At 52.7% G+C, this 19321-nt stretch overlaps 2 protein-coding genes across 2 annotated transcripts in view; one reads left to right on the top strand and one right to left on the bottom strand.

The window, feature by feature from the left end:
- The window catches only part of RALGPS1 (Ral GEF with PH domain and SH3 binding motif 1), a gene marked incomplete at its 3' end in the record, with an annotated part of 264029 nt that overhangs the window by 151371 nt on the left and 93337 nt on the right, over window positions 1–19321 (top strand). The window lies entirely within an intron of this gene.
- Window positions 1–19321, bottom strand: part of ANGPTL2 (angiopoietin like 2) — a 33737-nt gene that overhangs the window by 13961 nt on the left and 455 nt on the right. Inside the window, exon 2 of the mRNA XM_082842076.1 lies at window positions 5697–6562. Coding sequence (XP_082698202.1) covers window positions 5697–6513 — 817 coding nt within the window. The 5' untranslated portion in view covers window positions 6514–6562. The remainder of the gene's footprint in view (window positions 1–5696; window positions 6563–19321) is intronic.

Below are 19321 nucleotides of genomic sequence, written 5' to 3'. Positions count from 1 at the left end.
CAGCAGTCCATTTGTGTGACTAGTGAGCTGGCCACAGAGGCCTGAGCTCCAGGATTTTCTAGATTACGTTCATTTTGCCAAATCGTTGGGATTTCCAGGCCGCAGGATGCCAGCTCACCACTTGTAACAATAACAAGCTGGTGGTTTATCTTCCGGGGCTGTAAATAGCCTGAGCATTTAGCCGAATGTCCTCCCTGCAAAGTGCCTGAGTAATAGAGGGAGAGCTACTGCACTCCAAAATACCCCAGGAGGAGAGAAGAGAAAGCAAAGCTAGGAGGAAGATGACCCCACTCAAGCTCAAGGGGCTTTTGTTTATGAAGAAGCTAGCAAAGAATGTTCTTTGAAATATCACTTGATTATGTAGTTTGTAATGAATTTGGAAGTCTTATTTTGTTCAACAATAACATTCTAGAAACATGACAGCATAGCACGTGAAAACAGCACAGGCTCTAGAGGCAAGAGAGCCAGATTGAGTTTTCCCCACAAGCCCTGTGACCGTAAAGGCCGAGTGCTTGGTGGCTGTAGTCACCCTCACCGTCCTCACAATGCCCTTCTCCAACCCTCCGCCGGGCCGCAGGCGCATGTGGGACCAGCAGGGCTCACCTGGACAGACCATCGCTTGACCTCCAGAAGGAATGGAAGCCACGCGTGATCTATCTCGTTCTCTATTTTAGACCACAGTCTAATGTACATATTCCCTACCTCATAATGGGAAATAAAATATAAGGGGAGAAATCCATCTAGGAAAACAATCTTCTTAAAGTTGCCTGTGCCTCCCTGGCCATGGACCGTCTGTTGTGAGGGATGGGTGGTTTCTGTGTGTTATCTGTGAAGCAGCGTGGTTGACACCTAATGTGGCCCCAAGAGCAGATCATAGCTACTGATTTTTATATATTTAGGGTTAACATATTTAAAGAAATCAGGACTTCAGACTTAGCTATACATTAAAATGCTGAGTTGGGCTTCCCTGGTGGCTCAGTGGTTGAGAGTCCACCTGCCGATGCAGGGGACGCAGGTCCGTGCCCTGGTCTGGGAAGGTCCCACATGCCACGGAGCGGCTGGGCCCGTGAGCCATGGCCACTGAGCCTGCGCGTCTGGAGCCTGTGCTCCGCAATAGGAGAGGCCCGCGTACCGGAAAAAAAAAAAAATGCAGAGTAGAAGTAATTCCAGACAATTTGTCCAGATATGATACAAATGAAATATCAGATTTATCGGGAGCTTCAGTTGGGTCCATTTACTGGAAGTCAGGTGCATGTTACGTTTTCTGTGGGAGAGCTCTGTTGTTTTAGAAACTCCGTAGTATGAGGCTAACTTAATTCTATTTTCTTTATCTTATTTTCACAGTAATGATGTCTTTGTTATCAGAACCTTAAGAGTTCTAATAACAAACCTAACAAATCTACCAGCTCTTTTACAAGGAGCTGCCTGGAACCTGGTACATGAAATAGTGATGGAGAGTCAGGTCCCAGGCAGCTGGCACCTGGGGTCAAGTCAAGCATTTATAGAGTGATTTTTACACCAGTTGCCCCCTAGCCTTTCCATGGGAATGTGTAGTATCCCAGTGGCTAAGACACCCTTGGGTTTGAGCCTTGGCTGAGCCACTTACTTGCTGTGTAATCTTGGCTAAGTTACTTAACCTCTCTGAACCTTAATATCCTGGAAGTTACAAGTCCAGGGACCAGTGTTGGCTCTGTCACTGACAGACTCTGGGACAAGAAGGCTATGCCAGGGGATCCGAGAGGCCTCTAACAAGCTCTAATATTTTATGATTTTATGGTCCCCTCTTTATCCACTGAGAAAACAAACTGAGCTGATTATGTTTTTCTCAGGAGAGAAGACAGCTAGAAATGTCTACTCCTTTTGGTTTCTAAAGATTCATTTCAGACAAGGCCTCACTGCGGCAGCTGGTGGTCACACTGCCTTTTCTTCTCTGGTCAGTCCCTAGGATGGTGCTGTGGCAGGAGGGCTGGCATGTGCACGGCGGTGCCTGGGCTGCGCTGAGGAGTAGTGTCCTGGGCCTCCCAGAGCCACCTTGAGAGCAGGCTCTAGCCGAGGCTCCATGCTGTCCTCTCCTTGGCCTCTTAGAAAGTGACCCCTGCAGCCTTCCTCTTTAGCAGACCTGATTGACGTGCATGCACAGGGCACCCAGGTGGAGGAGGAGGTTGGGGACGTGTAAGCGTGAGGAAGAATGGACAGGAGGAGGGAGGGCGGCAGCCACGGGACCCCCCAGGGGAGAGGGCCACAGGCGGGGCCATTTGGCCCAGGCCTTATCACAAGCATCACCCTAATGGAAATGCCCTTAGGTCTGGCCAGACCTGAGAGAGACGGGACAAAACCCAAGCGAGACGCCAGGGAAGCTGGGAGCTGCCTGGGCCTCCGTCACTCAGGCTCTCAGAGGCCTGGGCCTGGCCTGGGGCCAGCCTGTTACTGTCTGGCTGGGAACAAGCTGGTGAGCTCAGCTTCAGATAAGGGGCATGGATCCCTCAGTCCCCTGGGGAAGGGCGTGCTGCGGGCTGAGCGGCCCGGACAATGAGGAAGAGAGTAGGTGGCTCTGAGGTTGCGGAATGAAAGATTTAGGAGCTGCCAAGGCTTGAGTGCAGAGGTGTTAAATTGCAGAAGTGTCTCTGGCTGAGTGATGTCCCCAGAGCAAAGAATCTGTTGGGCCAGAGCACAGAGGAAGGTTTTGTCTTCCAAGACCAGAACCTGCCCCCTAAGTTCTCAGAACAGGCCTGATAAGAGCTCTCTGCCGATTGGCTGAGAGTGACCATCTGCCTTTTCCTCATGTCCTGGTCCAACACCAGGAAAGGGCAGGGCCTCCCAGCCTCTCTCCAGGCTCTGCCCGCCCCTTCAGCTTCTGTAGCCAGGTGCTCAGTCTCGGCAGGGAATGCCTCACGTGGGGAGTGCAGTGGGCAGATGAGTCACAAGGAATCAGTTACTGACAATCAGTACCAACATTTGGGAAGGCTTTGCTTAAAAAAAAAAAAAGTAAATTATAGTGGATTCAGATTACCTCTGTAGTAAAACCACTGCCATTCCCTCCATGCAGGTGTGCTTCCTTAAGTGGGAGAGAAAGGGGTCGGGTGCACGCAGGAGCCTTGGAATGCACACATTCCAGGCTGAACTATGCACGTGAAGAAGCAGGAGAGCCAAACTACTTGAGGTGCCAGGATTAGGGCCACGCCCCTGGGTCTTTGCACGGACTCATCTCCACTGGGGACCCACTAGTAACTCAATTGCCCAACTCCCAAGTCCACCTGGTAAACTCTTACAGATCCTTCACTCTTACGTCCCCACCTCCGTCCAACTTGTCCCTTCTACTGCAGGCAGACTCAGTCATGCCACCTTAATAGATGTAGTGCCTGTAGGCGGGCACTTAGCACCCCGTGGTGTTACCATAGTGACTGCACAGCCCATGATTTTCACTGCATTCCTGATTTCAGGTACTTTGTTATGTTGGTCCCATAAGTTCTCACACCATTCTGGAAATTTTGGCTTTGACAGGTGCTCTCTCTCAGAGAAATCCTTTGTCAGACCTGATGTGCTGATTTTAGGGTCTAGAACTGGTGGGCACTGGATAGGTCCCAATGCATTCATGAATCTGCCGTCTCCCCCAGACTAAGTTCCTGGAGGTTAGGACTGTCGTTTTCACAAGCCCCCAAGTCCAGCACTGTGATTGGCAAAGAGTAGGGGCTCAGCTATTGTTGGCTGCCCCACATGATGTATATCACACGCCTGATTGCATTAAGTTTCCACGGCAACCCTGTGATGGTATGACTCTTCTCCCCATTTTATAGAGGAGAAAATTAAGGCTCAGAAGAGCTAAATAACTTTCTTATGAGCGAACAGCTAATAAAAGGTAGAGCTTGGGTGCAAACTTAGGTCTTTATTCCTACACTATGTATCCACCAGCTTAGTTCAAGCTCAGGAATGTCCTGGAATTGTTGAGTCAGAAACCAGAGATGCTTAAGCAAGAGGAGATCTATTGCCTAACTATTGAGGTCAGCCTGCCTCATGTCAGAATTATATCATTCAGCTGAGCCTTCATTTGAGCCATGGGCACGTTTTACCCTCTGGGTGTTCTATCAGGATGTATTAGCACACTCTGCCCTCTCTTTTGGAACTCCCTGTTTAAAATAGACATGTGTACAGATGACCCAGTCATCAGCTGTAGAAAGCTAGAGCTAAAAATGGTCTGTTTTTTACATTTCAATCTCCTGTTTCAAGATGAAGAGACCAAGACCAAAGGAAACTCATAGCTACCATGTATTGAAACTTACCATGGGCCCAGAACTGTGCTAACCACATGTTGTGTAATATTTCATTTAATCCTCAGGTAGGCACTATTTTAATCCATTCTCTGTTAATAGGTGGGGAAACTGAGGCTCTGAGGGGCTCTGAGGGGCAAAGTGACTTGCCTAATGTCCCAGAGCTAATCAGTGGGGGAATCAGAATTTGAACCCAGGTCAGCCTGCTCCAGAGCACAAGTCCTCAACCTGCACACCCAGTAGAAGGCTTGGCTGCGAGGAAAGGTGCTCTGCCCTGCACCTGGCTACCCCCACAGACCTGCAGACAGCGCCACCCTTGTCTTTTGCGTGGGCCACCCTCGTGCACGCAGGTTCAGCCTTCTCTGGAATTAGCAAGAAACTGCTCTTCCCAGTACTGGTGGTTATTTTCAGAAATGTGAAATAAATGTAAAACAGGATATTTTCAGTAAAAATATCTCTGACTTGAAGCAGATACATGGTTACTTTTTTGCAAAGACGAACGCAGTCCTCATATGACAGCCCATTTGTAAGGCACACAAGGTCCTGGTTGAATGAGAGACTGAGCTTCAGGGGGCTGGGCTCATGCTCCCCCCGAAGTGAGGATTCCCAGAGTCCTCGGGCACAGAGGAGTCAGCCCCAGCTTTAAAGTGAAAAGGCCTGAACTCAGACTCAGCCTGAGGATCCTAAGCCTGTGAGCAAGTCACTCATCCTCTCAGTTAACCTTCCATAAGGAGCTGCAGGGGTTAATGATGTAATAATACACATGAAAGCGCCCGGCGCCAGTATCTGGGTCAAGCTTCAAAACCTACCAGCAGCCCCATTCCTCCCGCATGATGATATTTTGAGAATTACCATATTTATTTAAGATGAAACATGTATTTAAGAGTGTATGGAATCATCACTGAAAATTCTAGATGCATCCGACGCTAGGAAATGTGTGGGCTTTAGAAAGTACTCCTTCCTCCCCCGCAGCCCCTCCCTACAGTGTGTTCATCATACTTCTGCTGTGATAACACTTTCTTTTCCTCTGGTCTGTTGTTTCTTCCGTGAGCATTTACTAAATGCCAGTTCTGTGCCAGGCACAGTACGAGAGCTTGCAGGAGAGACATCCTACCTGCCAACACAGAGCACCTCTCGCAGAGCCCAGAAGACTCAGGCCTGGGTTTTTTCCTATCAGAAGCCAGAAAACACTTGTCTTCTGAGATTCCCCTGTCTCCTGGTTCTACCTTGGAGCATCCACCTGAGGAATGTCCCCCTCTCACCCCACCGGCTCCTGCGGCGTGGCCCAAGGGACCGCTGGGGGATTGATTGCGCAGGCCTTTGGCCCGGCTTCAACTTGCCGCGGCTCTTCCCCCACTTGTGGTCACAGCCAAGGGAAGCCTGGTGCCCGGCCCTGAGGCCCAGATGTTGCAGGTTCCCGGAAGGACTTACCCGACGGCTTGTCTGTGGAGGATGGGAGGCTGGTGAGGGTGGGCATGGTGGGCAGAGGGGGTGGCAGCACCTTCAGGTTCTGGTCGCTCTGGATCTCGTTGGTGGAGATCTGGTTGATGATGCGGTTGTAGGGGGGCGGCTGGTAGGCGCGGGGCGGGGCGGCAGGGGGTGGCTGGGGCACGGGCCGGGCGGCAGGCACCCGCTGGCAGTGCTCCTCCAGCTGCGCGATGATCTCTGACTGGTTGTGGGCCAGCGTGGCCAGGTGCTGGTACTTGTGCTCCAGGTCCTTGTACTTGCTGGCCAGCTGCAGCATGTCAGCCGTCTGGTTGAGGATCCTGTTCTCCAGCTGGGAGAGCTCGAGCGCATTGTCCCGCTTGCGGATGATCTCGTGCAGGAGCTGCATGTAGAGCTGCGTGACCCGCGAGTTCATGTTGCGGCTTTCCTTGCGCAGCAGCTTCACCTCGCTCACGATGCCGCCGTCCACCTCCACGAGCTGCTGCAGCGTCTCGATCTGCCGCTTCTGCTTGAGCAGCTCGTTGTTGAGCAGCTCCAGCTCCTGCTTGTGCACCCGGTTCTCCAGGAGCACCTCGGGCTCCTTGGAGTTGACGCAGATGGCGCCCGTGACCCGCTGCTGGGGAACGATGAAGGTGTAGGTGCACTTGTCCGAGGACTCGCCGGCCCGCTTGTACCTGTTCAGGTAGATGAACTCGCTGGGCGAGCCCTCCTCTGTGCCCTCAAAGCCCTCCTTCTGGCCCACAGCCGCTCCCAGGGCGGCCAGCAGTCCCAGCCACCAGCACGTCACGCACAGCGGCCTCATGGTCCTTGCAAAGTGGGGGTTCTTCTTTGAGAGCAGAGACTATGAAACCCTGGAAGTAAACAGAAGGGGAGACTCAGTGAGGGTCCTGTCACTGCCAGCAGCCTGTGCCATAAGTGAGCTCAGCCTTCTTATCGGGCAGATGTTTCCAAAAACACAGCTTCAGGAGGCAGCCCTTCCGGGAGCCACAGAAGGAGACAGGCAGGCCCGGCAGAGGTAGGAAGGAAACAGGAGGGGACTGGGCATCTGAAGGCAGCAGGCCGAGGCCCCGCCGCTCCTGGAGCCTGAGAACCACACGAGGGCAGCTTGAAGCTGGGAGGGGAGGCAGAGGAAGGGTTGTCCCATCTCCCTCCTCCTCTGCCTCACACTCCTCAGACCATTTAGCTTCCCCCTGGACGTGCCCTTTGTAACACCCATCACAGTTGAGATGAATCTGAATTCTGTGAGATCTCTTCATGGATCTGCGGTCCATAAAGGCCGGTGCTGTGTCTGTTTCCATCCTGTATCCCCAGGATGCTGCACTAAGCAAGCTTTCTGCAATATTTGTTAAATGAATGATTTGCTAGACATAGTATGGATGTGTTCAGTTTGTAATGAACGGTGTCAATGGAAGGATGTGTGTAGTCATGTGGCTTTGGCCTGTGTGTTAGCCAAGCTACAGAGCCCAAACAGGAGCAAACAACTCTTCTAAGTCCAGATATTTCCAGCAGCCAGTAACTGCACGGTCCCCATCACTGCAACACGGTTAAGCCAGGTGGGAGCAGAAAACAGACATGTGTCTCCAGATTTGTCTCAGTTCTATTCTGACCACTTGTTCCTTCCCCAGATATCCATTGAGCATCTGTAGTATGCCAGACGGTGTGCTGGCTGCTGGAGATGCAGCTGCAAACAGGACAGAGCCAGCCCCTGCCCTCACGGGGCTTACCCATCGTTACACAGCCCCTAAGTGCCGTGAGGCAGAAGTAGTGTATGCAGTGGAAGGGTAGAACAGGGAACTGACCTAACCAGAGGGGTCAGGAAAGCTTCTCTGAGAAAGTGACCTTTATGCTGACCCTGGAGTGTTGAGTAGGAGTGAGCCAGGCCAAGAGGGAGGGGACATGCGTGCATAGATCGCTCCTCTCACCTACTCAAGGACGTGGCTCCAGCAGCTCTCCCCCAGCTCTCCGGCATGATCACATTTTTTCTACAGCCATGCTGTTATTTCTTTCAACTTAAAGAAAATCCTCTCTTGACCTCACATCCCTTGTCCAGCTACTGTTCCATTGCTGTGCTCCCCTTTTTAGCAAAACCCTCTGAAGAGTTGCCCACACCCACTGTTTCCAGAAAGTCTGTCTCCTCCTGTTCTCTCTTGAGCCCGTTCCCATCAGGCGTGGCCCCGTCCCCTCCATTCCAAGTGTCCTAGACAGGATCGCCAGGGGCCTCACTTGCCAGACCAAGTGGCCAGTTCCTGGTCCTCACTGATATGTTGCCTCTCAGCACCCGGGGGACATGGCAGATCACTCCCTCCTTGGACTTCCTTCCCCAAACACCACCCTTTCTTCCTGTCTTCCTGTCTCACTGGCTACTCCTCAGTCTCCTTTGCTGGTTCATCCCCAACCCTGTCCTGGGCGGGGAGGGGTTGGGCAGAGCTCAGTCCTCAGACATCTTCTGTACCTTGGTGATCTCATCCATTCTAGCCTGGGCCTCACCCTGAGTCCAGACTCATATATCCAACTGCCTCTTCGACATTTCTGCTCAACTACTGCTGCTGCCACTGCTACCGCGCATCTCAACCGTAACTCATCCGGAAATGAACTCCTGGGGTTACCCACATCTCCATCCCAGCCTGTTCATCCCAGTTTTTCCTGCGTTAGCAAGTGGCAACTCTGTTCTTCTGATTGCTCAGGCCAACAAACTTGAAGTCATCCTTGACTCCTTTCTTCCCGTCATACCCCACATCTAATTCACCACCAAATTATAATAGCAATATCCTGGGACTGTTCCCAGGATCCTACTGCTTCTCCCCACCTCTCGCCTGGACCTGACTGGTCTCCCTGCTCCTGCACTTGCCCATTACAGCATCTCCTCAGCCCAGCAGCCAGAGTGAACCTTGTAAAAAAGTCAAATCAGGTCACTCTTCTACTCAAAATCCTCTGGTGGCTCCTCATCTTGGAGAAGAAGCTATGGGTCTCTAAGGCCCCCCGCTCTGGCCCCACTCCCTCCCTGACCTCATCTCGCACTTGCTCCAGCCATGCTGGCTTCCCGGGCGTTCCTCAAGCGCACCGATGGCGCGGGGCCTTTGCACTTGACCTGGCCTAGAACACTCTCGGCCCCTTCCATGTTGCACCCCCCCCACCCCCCCCACCGCTTTCAGGTCTTTGCTGAAATATCACCTTCCCAGTGAGGCCTTCCTGCTTACTTAAAATTGTGACCTCGCCACCTTCCCCCTCCAGAGTCCTTGTCACCATCAGGCATGTAGTGTTTCCCTTCCAACCCCCGAGAGAGGAAGCTCCATGAGGGCAGGGGGCTTGTCTGTTTTGGTCACTCCTCACCCATAGTGCCTAGCACAGGGCCTGGAATATGTAGGAGCTCAGTGAATATTTGTGGACTGAATGAAAAGACACAGCCACCAACAGTTGCCGTGAAGTGGGGAGTGCTACGAAAAGGGGTGTAACAGGCGGGGCCGGGGAGCCCCAGGCAAGTGACTGCCTGAGGGCGTGGGCGTGTATTACATTTATTACTACCATCCCTAACATCCACTTAGTGAGTGCCCACTGTGTACCTGACCCTGCACTCAACATTTTGCAAGGGTTTTCTACTTTATTGAATTCTCACAGTGGCTTCTTGGTAGATACTGTTGTTATTTCCGTTTTAGTTTTTTATTGTTGTTATTTGTTTTTTGTTTGTATGTTTGTTTGGCCACCGTGCGCAGCATGCGGGATGTTAGTTCCCCGACCAGGGATCGAACCCACACCCTGTGCAGTGGAAGCACAGAGTCTTAACCACTGGACCGCCAGGGAGGTCCCTCCATTTTGCAGATGAGGAAACTGAGACTCAGTGAGGCTAAGTGACTTGCCTAAAATCACACAGCTAGAAGGTGGCAGAACCAGGACTCAGCCCTGGCCTGATGTACTCAAACCTTCAAACTCTTAATGACTACACAGAAATGTTCTTAATCTGGTTTCTAGTAATAAAGTATTAGCATCATGACTTTCTGTTTTCACATTAATTTACCCTAAAATAACAACCATGCCACAGAACCTGAAGGTTTTGTCTTCCCCAGACCCCTCTGGGGGCTTCTCTGGTCGGCAGCCTGGACAGCAGGAAGTTACAGAACAGACCCCGTGCTCTCCAGGGCCACGCTGAGCTGCTTGAATGAGGAAGCCCCAGCTTGGTTCCGAAGGCCAGCTCAGGCCTTTCAGGCCAGGCAGAGAAAGGTGTTTGGAGCCTCTGGTGTGGGTCGGACTATGAGGTTAGGGCTGCAGTGACGTTAGTGTAAACCTCACTGAGTTTGTGAGCGTTTGCCTAGTTTCCAGCGCACTTTTAGCTGCTCCTGTGCCGGCGGCCACACCCAACCCACACCAATGGGGAGGAGCTGCCCTCCTGGGCTGGGCGGGCCTGCCGGCACTGCCTTCCCACAGGCCGCTCACCTGCCTCTCCATGCTGCTGTGATGCTGATTGCGGATGCCGGCGAGGGCTCCACCTTGGCCAAGTTACTGCCACAGGACCAGGAAGGCAACTTGGCTTCAGGCCTCGAGACCTGGCATGGTGGCACTGTTTACCACTGAGTTCTGTCCCTTCCTAAGTGTGGGCTCTCACAGCTTCCCAGGCAAAGTTCTGTGCCCTTGGGCTTGAGATCCTGAAGGTTGAGCCTCTTCTGTGAAGTGGGGTGATCCAACCCACCTTGCACAGTAGCTAAGGACTGTGGAAGTGCTTCCGAAACCAGAGGTGGGGATGGCATGTAGCAGCATGAGAGCACCAGCAAAGCCGACTGGCGGCGAGGAGTGCTGACCACATTCCGGCAGTGTGTCCAGCACGTGTACCATCTCCTTGATCCTACCATCCCCCCCCGAGGAGATACCAGGACTAACTCTCCCATTTGACAGCCGAGGGCCTTGTTCCATGTCACAGAGCTGGGCCTGCCCAGGAGTTCTGTCTAGCCTCACCTCCCACCCTGAAGGAGTCCGCTGGTTGGACTGGTCCTGGCTGTCATGGGGTCCCTAGCATCTCACACAGCGCTGGGCACAGAGCGGGGAGGCACCAGACGTGCAAACGCAGTCAGAAACTGCGCAATCTTTAAAGAGCATTTCTTGTAGCTGTTCAATTAAAAAGAGAACGAAACTTGACGGTTAACACTCGTACAGCTTTTTAGGTTCACAAGGCCCTATACATACACATTATCTATGTAATCACCACGACCTTCAGAGCCGGTTAGTAGTATTATGCCCATTTTGAGGGTGAGGAAACTGAAGCTCAAGAGGGTGTCAGGTAACATGCTCAAGGTTGCATTGCTGCTGGTGGGACCAGTCATGAAGCCGCATGATTTTGGGTCTTACTGTCACATTTCTGTGGGGTCTGGGCTTGGCGGGAGTGACTTGGAGCCAATCGGGTTACAAGAAGGAAGGGAAGGAACAGGGCACTGTGCTAGGTGCCTGACATACACTGTCCCAGGGAATCCAGCAAGGTTGGTATTCCCCCCAGTTTATAAATGGGGGCACCAAAACCCAGACAGGCTAAGTAACTTGCCCAGGAGCACATGGCAGACAAGAGCCAGAGCGGACTCAGCCTAGAGCTGGGGTCAGCCTGACACCAAGGGCTGTGCTCTTTGTGCTGCCTTTGGCCTTGGCGTAATTTATTTTCCTTAAAGGTCAACCCCCTCCTCAGTTTTTTGCAAGTTTGGCAGTTCTTAATGGACAGTAATGAGTTTGTTTACTTTTGCTCTCTTGATATTTATTCAACTAATTGCATCCCAAGAGAAATAACTCCCCAGCATTCCAGCCATCTTAGGCCTGGAGAAGAACTCAACTCCAATGAAAGAGGTGCTCCTCAGTTTCTTCCTATGACCAACAAAGAAAAGCAAATCCAACTGTTTTCCTTGGCTTCAAAGTGAAAATAAAAATGATTCTTGAAATTGCTTTTCCACATTGTATTGTGAGGAGTTTCCATTATGCACGGGTTTCCCTCCCCACAACTGGGGCTGGTGCGACTGAGCCACATGACGGGCTCTGCACACTGGGAGGCCACCTCCTCAGGGTCTGGGGTCCCACCCAGCCTCCGGTGGGCAGCTCTAGGTGTCCCTGTTTGGCCTGCTGTGGTGGGACCCCACACCGCCTGTCCATGTCCCTCTCAGCACTGCAGCCCCGCAGCCCAGGTGAGGGGCCACTTTGTGGGAAGAATCGTTTTCATAAGACAGAGCTGTGTGTCCTGCCCTGTGGCAGAAGCTGCTTTCCCGGGGTCATCTTGTGAGTTCTCACCCCAAAGGGTAGGAATAAGAAAATTTCAAATACTGAAAAAAATAGTAACTACAACCAATTATCACCATGATTCAAGCACTTTATAAACATTATCTCACTTCATCCTCCCAACAGCCCTGGGAGGGAAGCCGTTATTTCAGGGTTGCTGTGCGTGGTGGCCCAGGTTGTGCACTATGCAACCCTAGGGAGCACAAGTCACATTCACAGTCTTTGTAGTTTTGTATATTTAAATCACAGCAATATTCTAATTCCCACAAAGACGCTTTTAAGGCTAACGGCAGAGCTGACAGTTATCCCCATTGCAGGTGAGCAACTATTGAGATTCAAAGTCCATGAGTCATTTTGCCCAAAGTTACCAGCTTAACTAAGTAGCAGTTGGTAACAGGACCCCAAGATATATACCATGCTGCATGTATGGAAGTGACAGGAAAACTCAAAGGAGATTGTTCTCTGACAACTGCCCCCACTCCAAAGCAGGGGGAGAACAGGAGAGCTCTTGCAACCCCCGGGACTGCTGGCCCTGAATTAAATCCAGCTCCCAGGATGGTGTTTCATCATTAGTCCACGTTGTAGTCCTGTCTGGGGGCTCACAGAACCCATCCCTCCCTCCCCAGCCAGCCCTGCCCCATCATTCTGTGATCACAGATGAAAGCCAGGTATGAGTCCAGGCCAGAGGCACTGCAGGAGGCCTGGGCCCCTTTCAAGGCAGCAAGGGAATCTGGAACTGCCACCTGGCCCCAGTGTGCCCGACGGGCCCCTGACAGGAAGCTAGGAACTTGAGCTGCACTTGAGTGAGTTTGATGGAACCGAGCACGAATCGTGATGTTAAACCAACATCAGGACAGAAAGAAAAAATCAAAACTTTGAAGTTGACAGTTTTTTCTGCCAAAGCTGGTTGAGATGTATGATGTGCAGTTAGGTAGAACCAAACCAACTGGTAATCCAGGCTGAGGGAGGGATCCAGATAAAGGAAAATTCCAGAAGAAATGGCCCTAGAGGGCCCAGCTGACCACATGACCAATAGGATAGATAATAACAGCTACCATTTGTTTGTTGTGAACTTACTATGTGCTCAGCCATGCTCTATCTCATTGGCGCTTACAACCCTATGAATAGGGGACCATGCATGCTGGTTGGCCCCAGTTAAGACCTATTATCTTATTAATTATTGACAGCACCCTGTTTTATTCTCAAAAGTGTCCTGATTGAGTAACAAACTATTTGGTCTCCTTACCTAGGAGAAAGGTATTATTATCTGTATTTGCAGTAGAGGAAACCCAGGTCCAGAAAGGTTAGGTCACTTGCCTAAGGTCCCTTGGAGTAAATATCGGGACTGGGATTCAGCTGTCGACTGCAAGGTCCATGTCCTCACCTCCATCAAGAGAATCTCTCCAACCAGTATGAGTAAAAGGTGCCTGTCTGTTTGCTCAATGGCCAAGATGCAGGTTACTTCTTAGTCACTCTTGACTGACAAAGTAGAAATAGCTTTCGGGTCAGCACAAGGGTGAGTCTTGTTGGATGCTAGAAACAGTTCTTGATTATCCAGGTGGTGAGACCCCAAAATGGGCATCTAGGATGAGCAGTGGTGTCCTCACCTTAGAAACCCTGGAGAAGGAACTGTGCATCACTTGTCCTGGTGATTCACCGCCAGCCTGGAGGCCAGGGAGGGAATAGCCACATCTCCAACTGCCATCCCTTCCCAGCCTAGGATTCTGTGAATCATCCCCACTGAAAGTCAGTGTGGGTACCCAGGGAGTCTGGAGCTGATTCCCAGACCCTGCCAGTTCAACTCTAATAAGACCTTCGAATGAGCCGTTTGTCCAGCCAGCCAGTCTTCCATCCACTTAGCCTTCCCAGCCAGCCCGCCATTGTGTATTGCTGCATCCTGGGTCCAGCCCTGTCGTGGGTTCTGAGAACACAGGCGTGAACCAGAGTAGCAGGTAGGTAGGATCAGACGGATTTGCCTGGAAGAGTGGCAGTGGAGGGTCGAATCTGCCTGATGCTCCTGCCACTGGTGTGTTGCTGGCTCCAGGGCAGGGCTGAGTTCATGGAGGAGGTGGGTTGTGGTCATACTATGAGCTCATGGGGCAAGAGGGGATGTGGTTAGGCGGCGGGAGCTCGTTGCCTTTGCCAGGGGGACGAGGGTGCTGCTGTTCCTTTCCCACGGTACGTTATTTGGGAACCATTTTGAGGTGGTCCCAAAGCCTGTGCACTGAGCCCTCTGTGCCAGGAGCCTCAGCCAACAGAGCAGAGGCAGGAGAGTCTGCAGAAGCCATTTCAGAGCCCGGCTCCTGCGTTGGCTGCTGCATTTCCGGCAGTGCCTCCTGTGCTCTGGAGCCCTGGAACTGGGGGAGCCTCAGACAGGAGAGAACAGCTAGGGACTGGGTGGACAGCACTGTCCCAGGGCAGCTTCCTGGGAAATCCGGACCTTGCCTGGAGCTGCTCTTCTGAGCCAGGCTGAGTGGTTGGCACCATGGCCACCTCGGCCTGTTGGCAGGGCCTATCCCCTGAGCACTGGGACAACCATTTTGTGCCTACCTCACTGATCCCAGCAATTCTGTAAGGCAGGGGCTATGATTTTCCCCATTTCACAGATGAAGAAACAGAGGTAGGGATGAAGTCTTGCCCAGGCCTCAGAGCTACCAAGTGGTGGAGCTAGGCTTGGAACCAGGTTTGTGGATTCCATAGCCAGCCTTCTTACCCACACAGTCCTTCCTGGCCTCCCTGCCCTCAGCCGCTCTCTCCTCTGCACTCTGCACTGCTTGCAGCTCCAGGCCTATCTCTCTAAAACACACATCTGGTCTTGTCAGTGTCCTGCTGAAAGACAGAGCCTGTGTTGTCATGCCTCCCTGCATCTGCACGTGCTGTTCTTTTTGCCTCGTCACCTTCCCTGTGTCCTGCCTGATGCACGCTTGCCTTCCTTGCTAAGTTGACCTTCTCAGTGAAGCTGACTGTTCACAGGGACGGCCCCCTCCCTTCTCCCTCCTCCAGCTCCCAGAAGCAGCTGGGGCTGCTTCCATCACAGCCCCCAAGATACAGCACGTCTGGTTCTCTACCCCAGACTGCAAGCTTCTTAAAAGGGGGTCAGGGCGGTTCCCCCTCTGAATACCCAATAGCCAGGATGGCACCTGGGTTACTAAACAGGAATTCAAGGACTTCATTCATTGAACATATTTCCTGAGCATTTCCTCTGTGCCAGCCACTGTGCTGGGGGCTGGAGATAGAGCAGGAGCAAGGTAGGTGCCTGCCCTCCGGGGGCCACAGTGTCTGGGTCTGAGGCTCCCTCCCTCCCTCCTTCCTTCCCTCCTTCGTTCATTCATTCAGATCCTTTCTCTCCCTGTCCTTAGTGGGTACTGGAGGTCCAGCAGTGACTGAGAGATCCCACCTTTCCCTCATGGGGGCTGGGGTGGGTCCATCCTGGGCAGGACTTTGGTCGTTCCTGGAGCTGGGTGGGTCCTCAGGCATCTCTCAGAGATAAGAACAGAGTTCATTCTGGGCTTTTCTGAGGTGGTCTTGGACATGCCTTTCTGGAGGACTAGGCAGCAGCGGGAGGCTGAGGCTCTGGGGCTGCTGGCCCTAAGACAGGCTGGTTTCACCAGAGAATCCACCTAACACAATAGCTTGATTGTGAGAGGCCTGGCTCCCCCCACCCAGCACGTTAACATGTCTGTGATCAGAATGTGTCTTAAAACTGATGTGTACGTGGAACGGGACACTGTAACATTTTAACTCCCCTCCCAAGGCTGTTATTAAGTCAGTCATACGGCTTATGGTCGTTGTGTCGGAATGTGGTTTTGTCATAGAAACTACCCTCAGAATGTGGTTCTGATGTGACCCATCTATCACCACAAACTCCTAGCTGCTAGTGGCTGAATAACCCTTCTATTTGGGGTGTTTCATATAAATTCGCAGAAAAGAAATGCTATTCAATGGATTGATTCATTCTTGAGATTCCCGCAGTGTGTTTGTCCGGGATGGCAGTGGGCTGGGGTGGAATGGGCCCAGATCTGGACTTGGATCCTTGCTTTTTGGCCCGCTAGTGGAGAGACCTTGGCAGAGGTGCTGCACCCGCTGACCCTCAGTTCCCTCTTCTGTAAAATGGGGACAGCACCACGCATCTCACGGTTCCCTCTTAGCGCCACACGCCTCCTCCTTACAGGTCTCCCACCGTTGTGCGTTTGTGTGATTATTAGATTCACCTTCTCCCTCTTCCCATTGGGCTGTGGGCGTCGTGAAGCAGAACGCCTCCGCTATCTGACTGCTGTCAATTGAGACCAGTTTGGACAAAGTGGGCTGTGACTCAGAGAGAGGCCAGAAGCTGAATGTACTTGCCTTGGGCGGGGCTGCTGCCTGTTCTGTTTGTTCTGCTGTAGCTGCCAGTTGAGGCTCCCGGATCTCTTCTCCAGAATTGCTCAAGTGTGGCCGGTGTAGGCCTTGAAGACCTGAGCTCAGGTTCTGCAGCCCTTGGAGTCTCCAAGTTAGGAACGTGGGAAACACACCAGTGGTATCTCAGGCACATAGATGACTGCTGGCCCGAGGCTCTGCCCCACTGAGCTGGTGCAGAGTTCCATGGAGCTGCCGGGGGCGGCAGCCGTACAGAGCACCAGCTGCGCAGGGTTCTGAGCTAAGACAGCCTGGCTTGGAATCCAGTTCCACCTCTCATTGACTGTGCTACCGCAGGCGTGCTGTGTAGCTGTGCTGAGCCTTGGTTGTAAGAGGGGTGGCGACGAGGCCTGTACTGTCTCAGAGGTAGGCTTCTATGACATGAGCGGGTAAGCACGTGGCTTTCAGATGGGATGGTGCAGCGTCTCTAGGACACCAACCGAAACAGACTTGACTGCGAGACACCTTGAACAGGGCATTGGAGTGAGGCAGGGAAAGGCGTGGACTTTGGAGCCATACTGACCAGCGTTCACATCCCACAGAATCACCAGCGGTGTGACCTTGGGCAGGTTGCTTAACTTCTCTGAGCCTTTGTTTTCTCATCTGTAAAATGTGACGCTAAAACTGGAACCTGCCTCCTAAGGTTGTAGCGAGGATGAAATGAGATACTGCGTGTGGCTTACTTAGCACAGTGGTACTTAATAAATCACTGTGTGATGGAGAAATGGCTTAGTTGCTCTGCCCATGAAAGTGCAGGAATACCGTGCAGTCCCTTCCTGGGCCATGTGCTTCACACATTTTTGTCTGCCTTTACTGAATAATAATTAAGCTAATTTGTGTTAGGCAGGCCTGTGAGGTCAGTCAGAGTCTCTACTTGGCCCGGGCTGCCCAGAGAGCATAGTGAGCCGCCGTGGTTCCCGGGTGGAGTCAGGAAACCTGCAGCTTCCGCAGCCCCAGAGGCCTTGTGCTACAGAAGCATATATTTAATGTCAGCCTTTCCAAATGCTTCCAAGAGTTCAGGGACCTCTGGGGCCACAGGAGAGAAGCTACTGTCTGGGGCTAAGATGCATCAGTGTTGGCTGGTGTGAAATCCACCAGACTTGGCCATTTATCTTGTGGCCAGACTTGGGTGATGGGGGTGGGGTTTGGGGGAGGGGTCCCTGCCTCACCCTCTGCAACCCCAGGACAGGCCTGGCATTGGTCCTCCCGCTTTGTGGACCTCCTGCAGCACGGTGGTAGCTTGCTTTCCTCCCTGCTGGTTCTGGTGAGCGGACCAGCAGGCAGGGGAGTAGTGCTGTGTGAGGGGTAGGATGTTTTTACTGTAAGGCTGGTATCAGATGCACCCGAGGTCCTTTTGTCGGTGCATCTGCACTCCTCCTTCGCGTGGACTTCTAGGATCTGGATGTGCTGCAGTTGCCCCAGACATAAAGCCCCCCTCCTCGGGCTCCTGGGAGGATCCCCAGCGTGGGTGGCAGTAGTGGTCATAGCACTGGCTCAGCCTGGTGGGATTTCCTGACAACCCCAGCAGAATGTATCCAGGATAGAGAATCTGGGTCTCTGCTCTTCTCTCTCTGCAATTCTGGTTGTTATGGCTCATAATACTCAGTGACTATTGTTTTCTGAGGCTTTGCCACACACCAGGTACCGTGCTAAGGCCTTCCCGGTCATGATCCCACACGCTCCTCCTAGAAAGCAATGGAGCGTGGTTCAGAGTGCTGGGCTCAAGTGCTGGTGCTGGCATTTACCAACCATGTGGCCTTGGGCACAACACTTAACCTCTGTGCCTCAGTTTCCTCACATGTGAAATGGTGATGACTAACAGTACCTGTGTTATAGGGTGGTTGTGAGGACTCTACCTCTTGGTAAGTGCAATGTAAGTGTTAGTTGTTACCAAGAGATGGGCATTACTGTTATCCCATTTTACAGGTAAGGAAACTGAGGCTTAGAGAGGCTAAATGATCTGCAAGGGTCACTTAGCTCATAAGTAGAAGAGCTAGGATTCGAGCCTAGCTTGTGCGTACTACCTCACTCTGTCTCAATTTGGAAAAATACATGTGGGGAGCATTTGGCCAGCTTCGGAAGTGGCATTCTCAACTTTCCTCAGAGCCCCGGTGAAAGGGGATCCTTTTCTAAGTAACCGAACTGCCCTCTGGGAGCTCTCGTAATCCCACAGCAGAGGCAATAGCTGACCCGTGACACACATATCACAGGAGGAGAAGGGAGGGATCAGTGAAGAATTTCTGTTTGGAAATGTTATCTAACGAGTGCTTTCAAGGGACTCAGATGCAGAGCCTGTACCGTCCCCCTGCCGGGTGCCGGGGAAGCCTCATCCTCCCCTGTGTCCTGGCCAGGCCACGTACAGCCTGCTGGAGACCTGGGGCTCCGTCCCGTCCCATCCCGTCCCGTCCTGTGCGAGGAGGGACCAGACGTCCTCGGACCCGCCGGGAAACCAGGGCAGCGCTGTGCCCCGAGTCACAGCGGCAGGAACCTCTGGCTGGTGTGTCCCTCCCGGCTCTGGACCCCTCTGCTCCTCTCCTCCCCGGCTGAGGGCATGAGTACAGGCTGCTCAGTGCCAGGGAACTTTCTGGACGCGGGCTCCCGGCTCTCGCAGGACAGCGTTTGCTTTTGCCGCAGCAGAGTCTCCAGCCAGGGTGCATAGGAACCCAAAACTGAAAGACAACTTCCGGAGTCCTCGGGCTAGCCCTGCGTCCGTGACTCCATCGGCCCGCTGGCCCCTCAAGGGCACCCGTCCACACAAGCTCATGCTCGCGCACACACCCCGCCTGCGGAGCCCTGCCCAGGAGCCGCCTGCCTTCACCCCAAAGGCTCTTTGTCTGAAGGAGAGTGGGGCTTACTGATGGAGCCCTCGAAACCCCAGCCATGACCTCACGCCCCCAGAACTCCACCCTCTACCCAGGTGTCCACAGGTCCTGTCCCAGCAGATGCCTTGTTTGGCTCCAAGCGAAAGCAGGAGG

The sequence above is a fragment of the Leucopleurus acutus genome (genome assembly GCF_964270905.1).
Source record: "Leucopleurus acutus genome assembly, chromosome: 7".
Lineage (NCBI taxonomy): Eukaryota > Metazoa > Chordata > Mammalia > Artiodactyla > Delphinidae > Leucopleurus > Leucopleurus acutus.
Note: the sequence above shows the minus strand (reverse complement) of the source record. Positions and strands in the feature narration are given on the sequence as shown.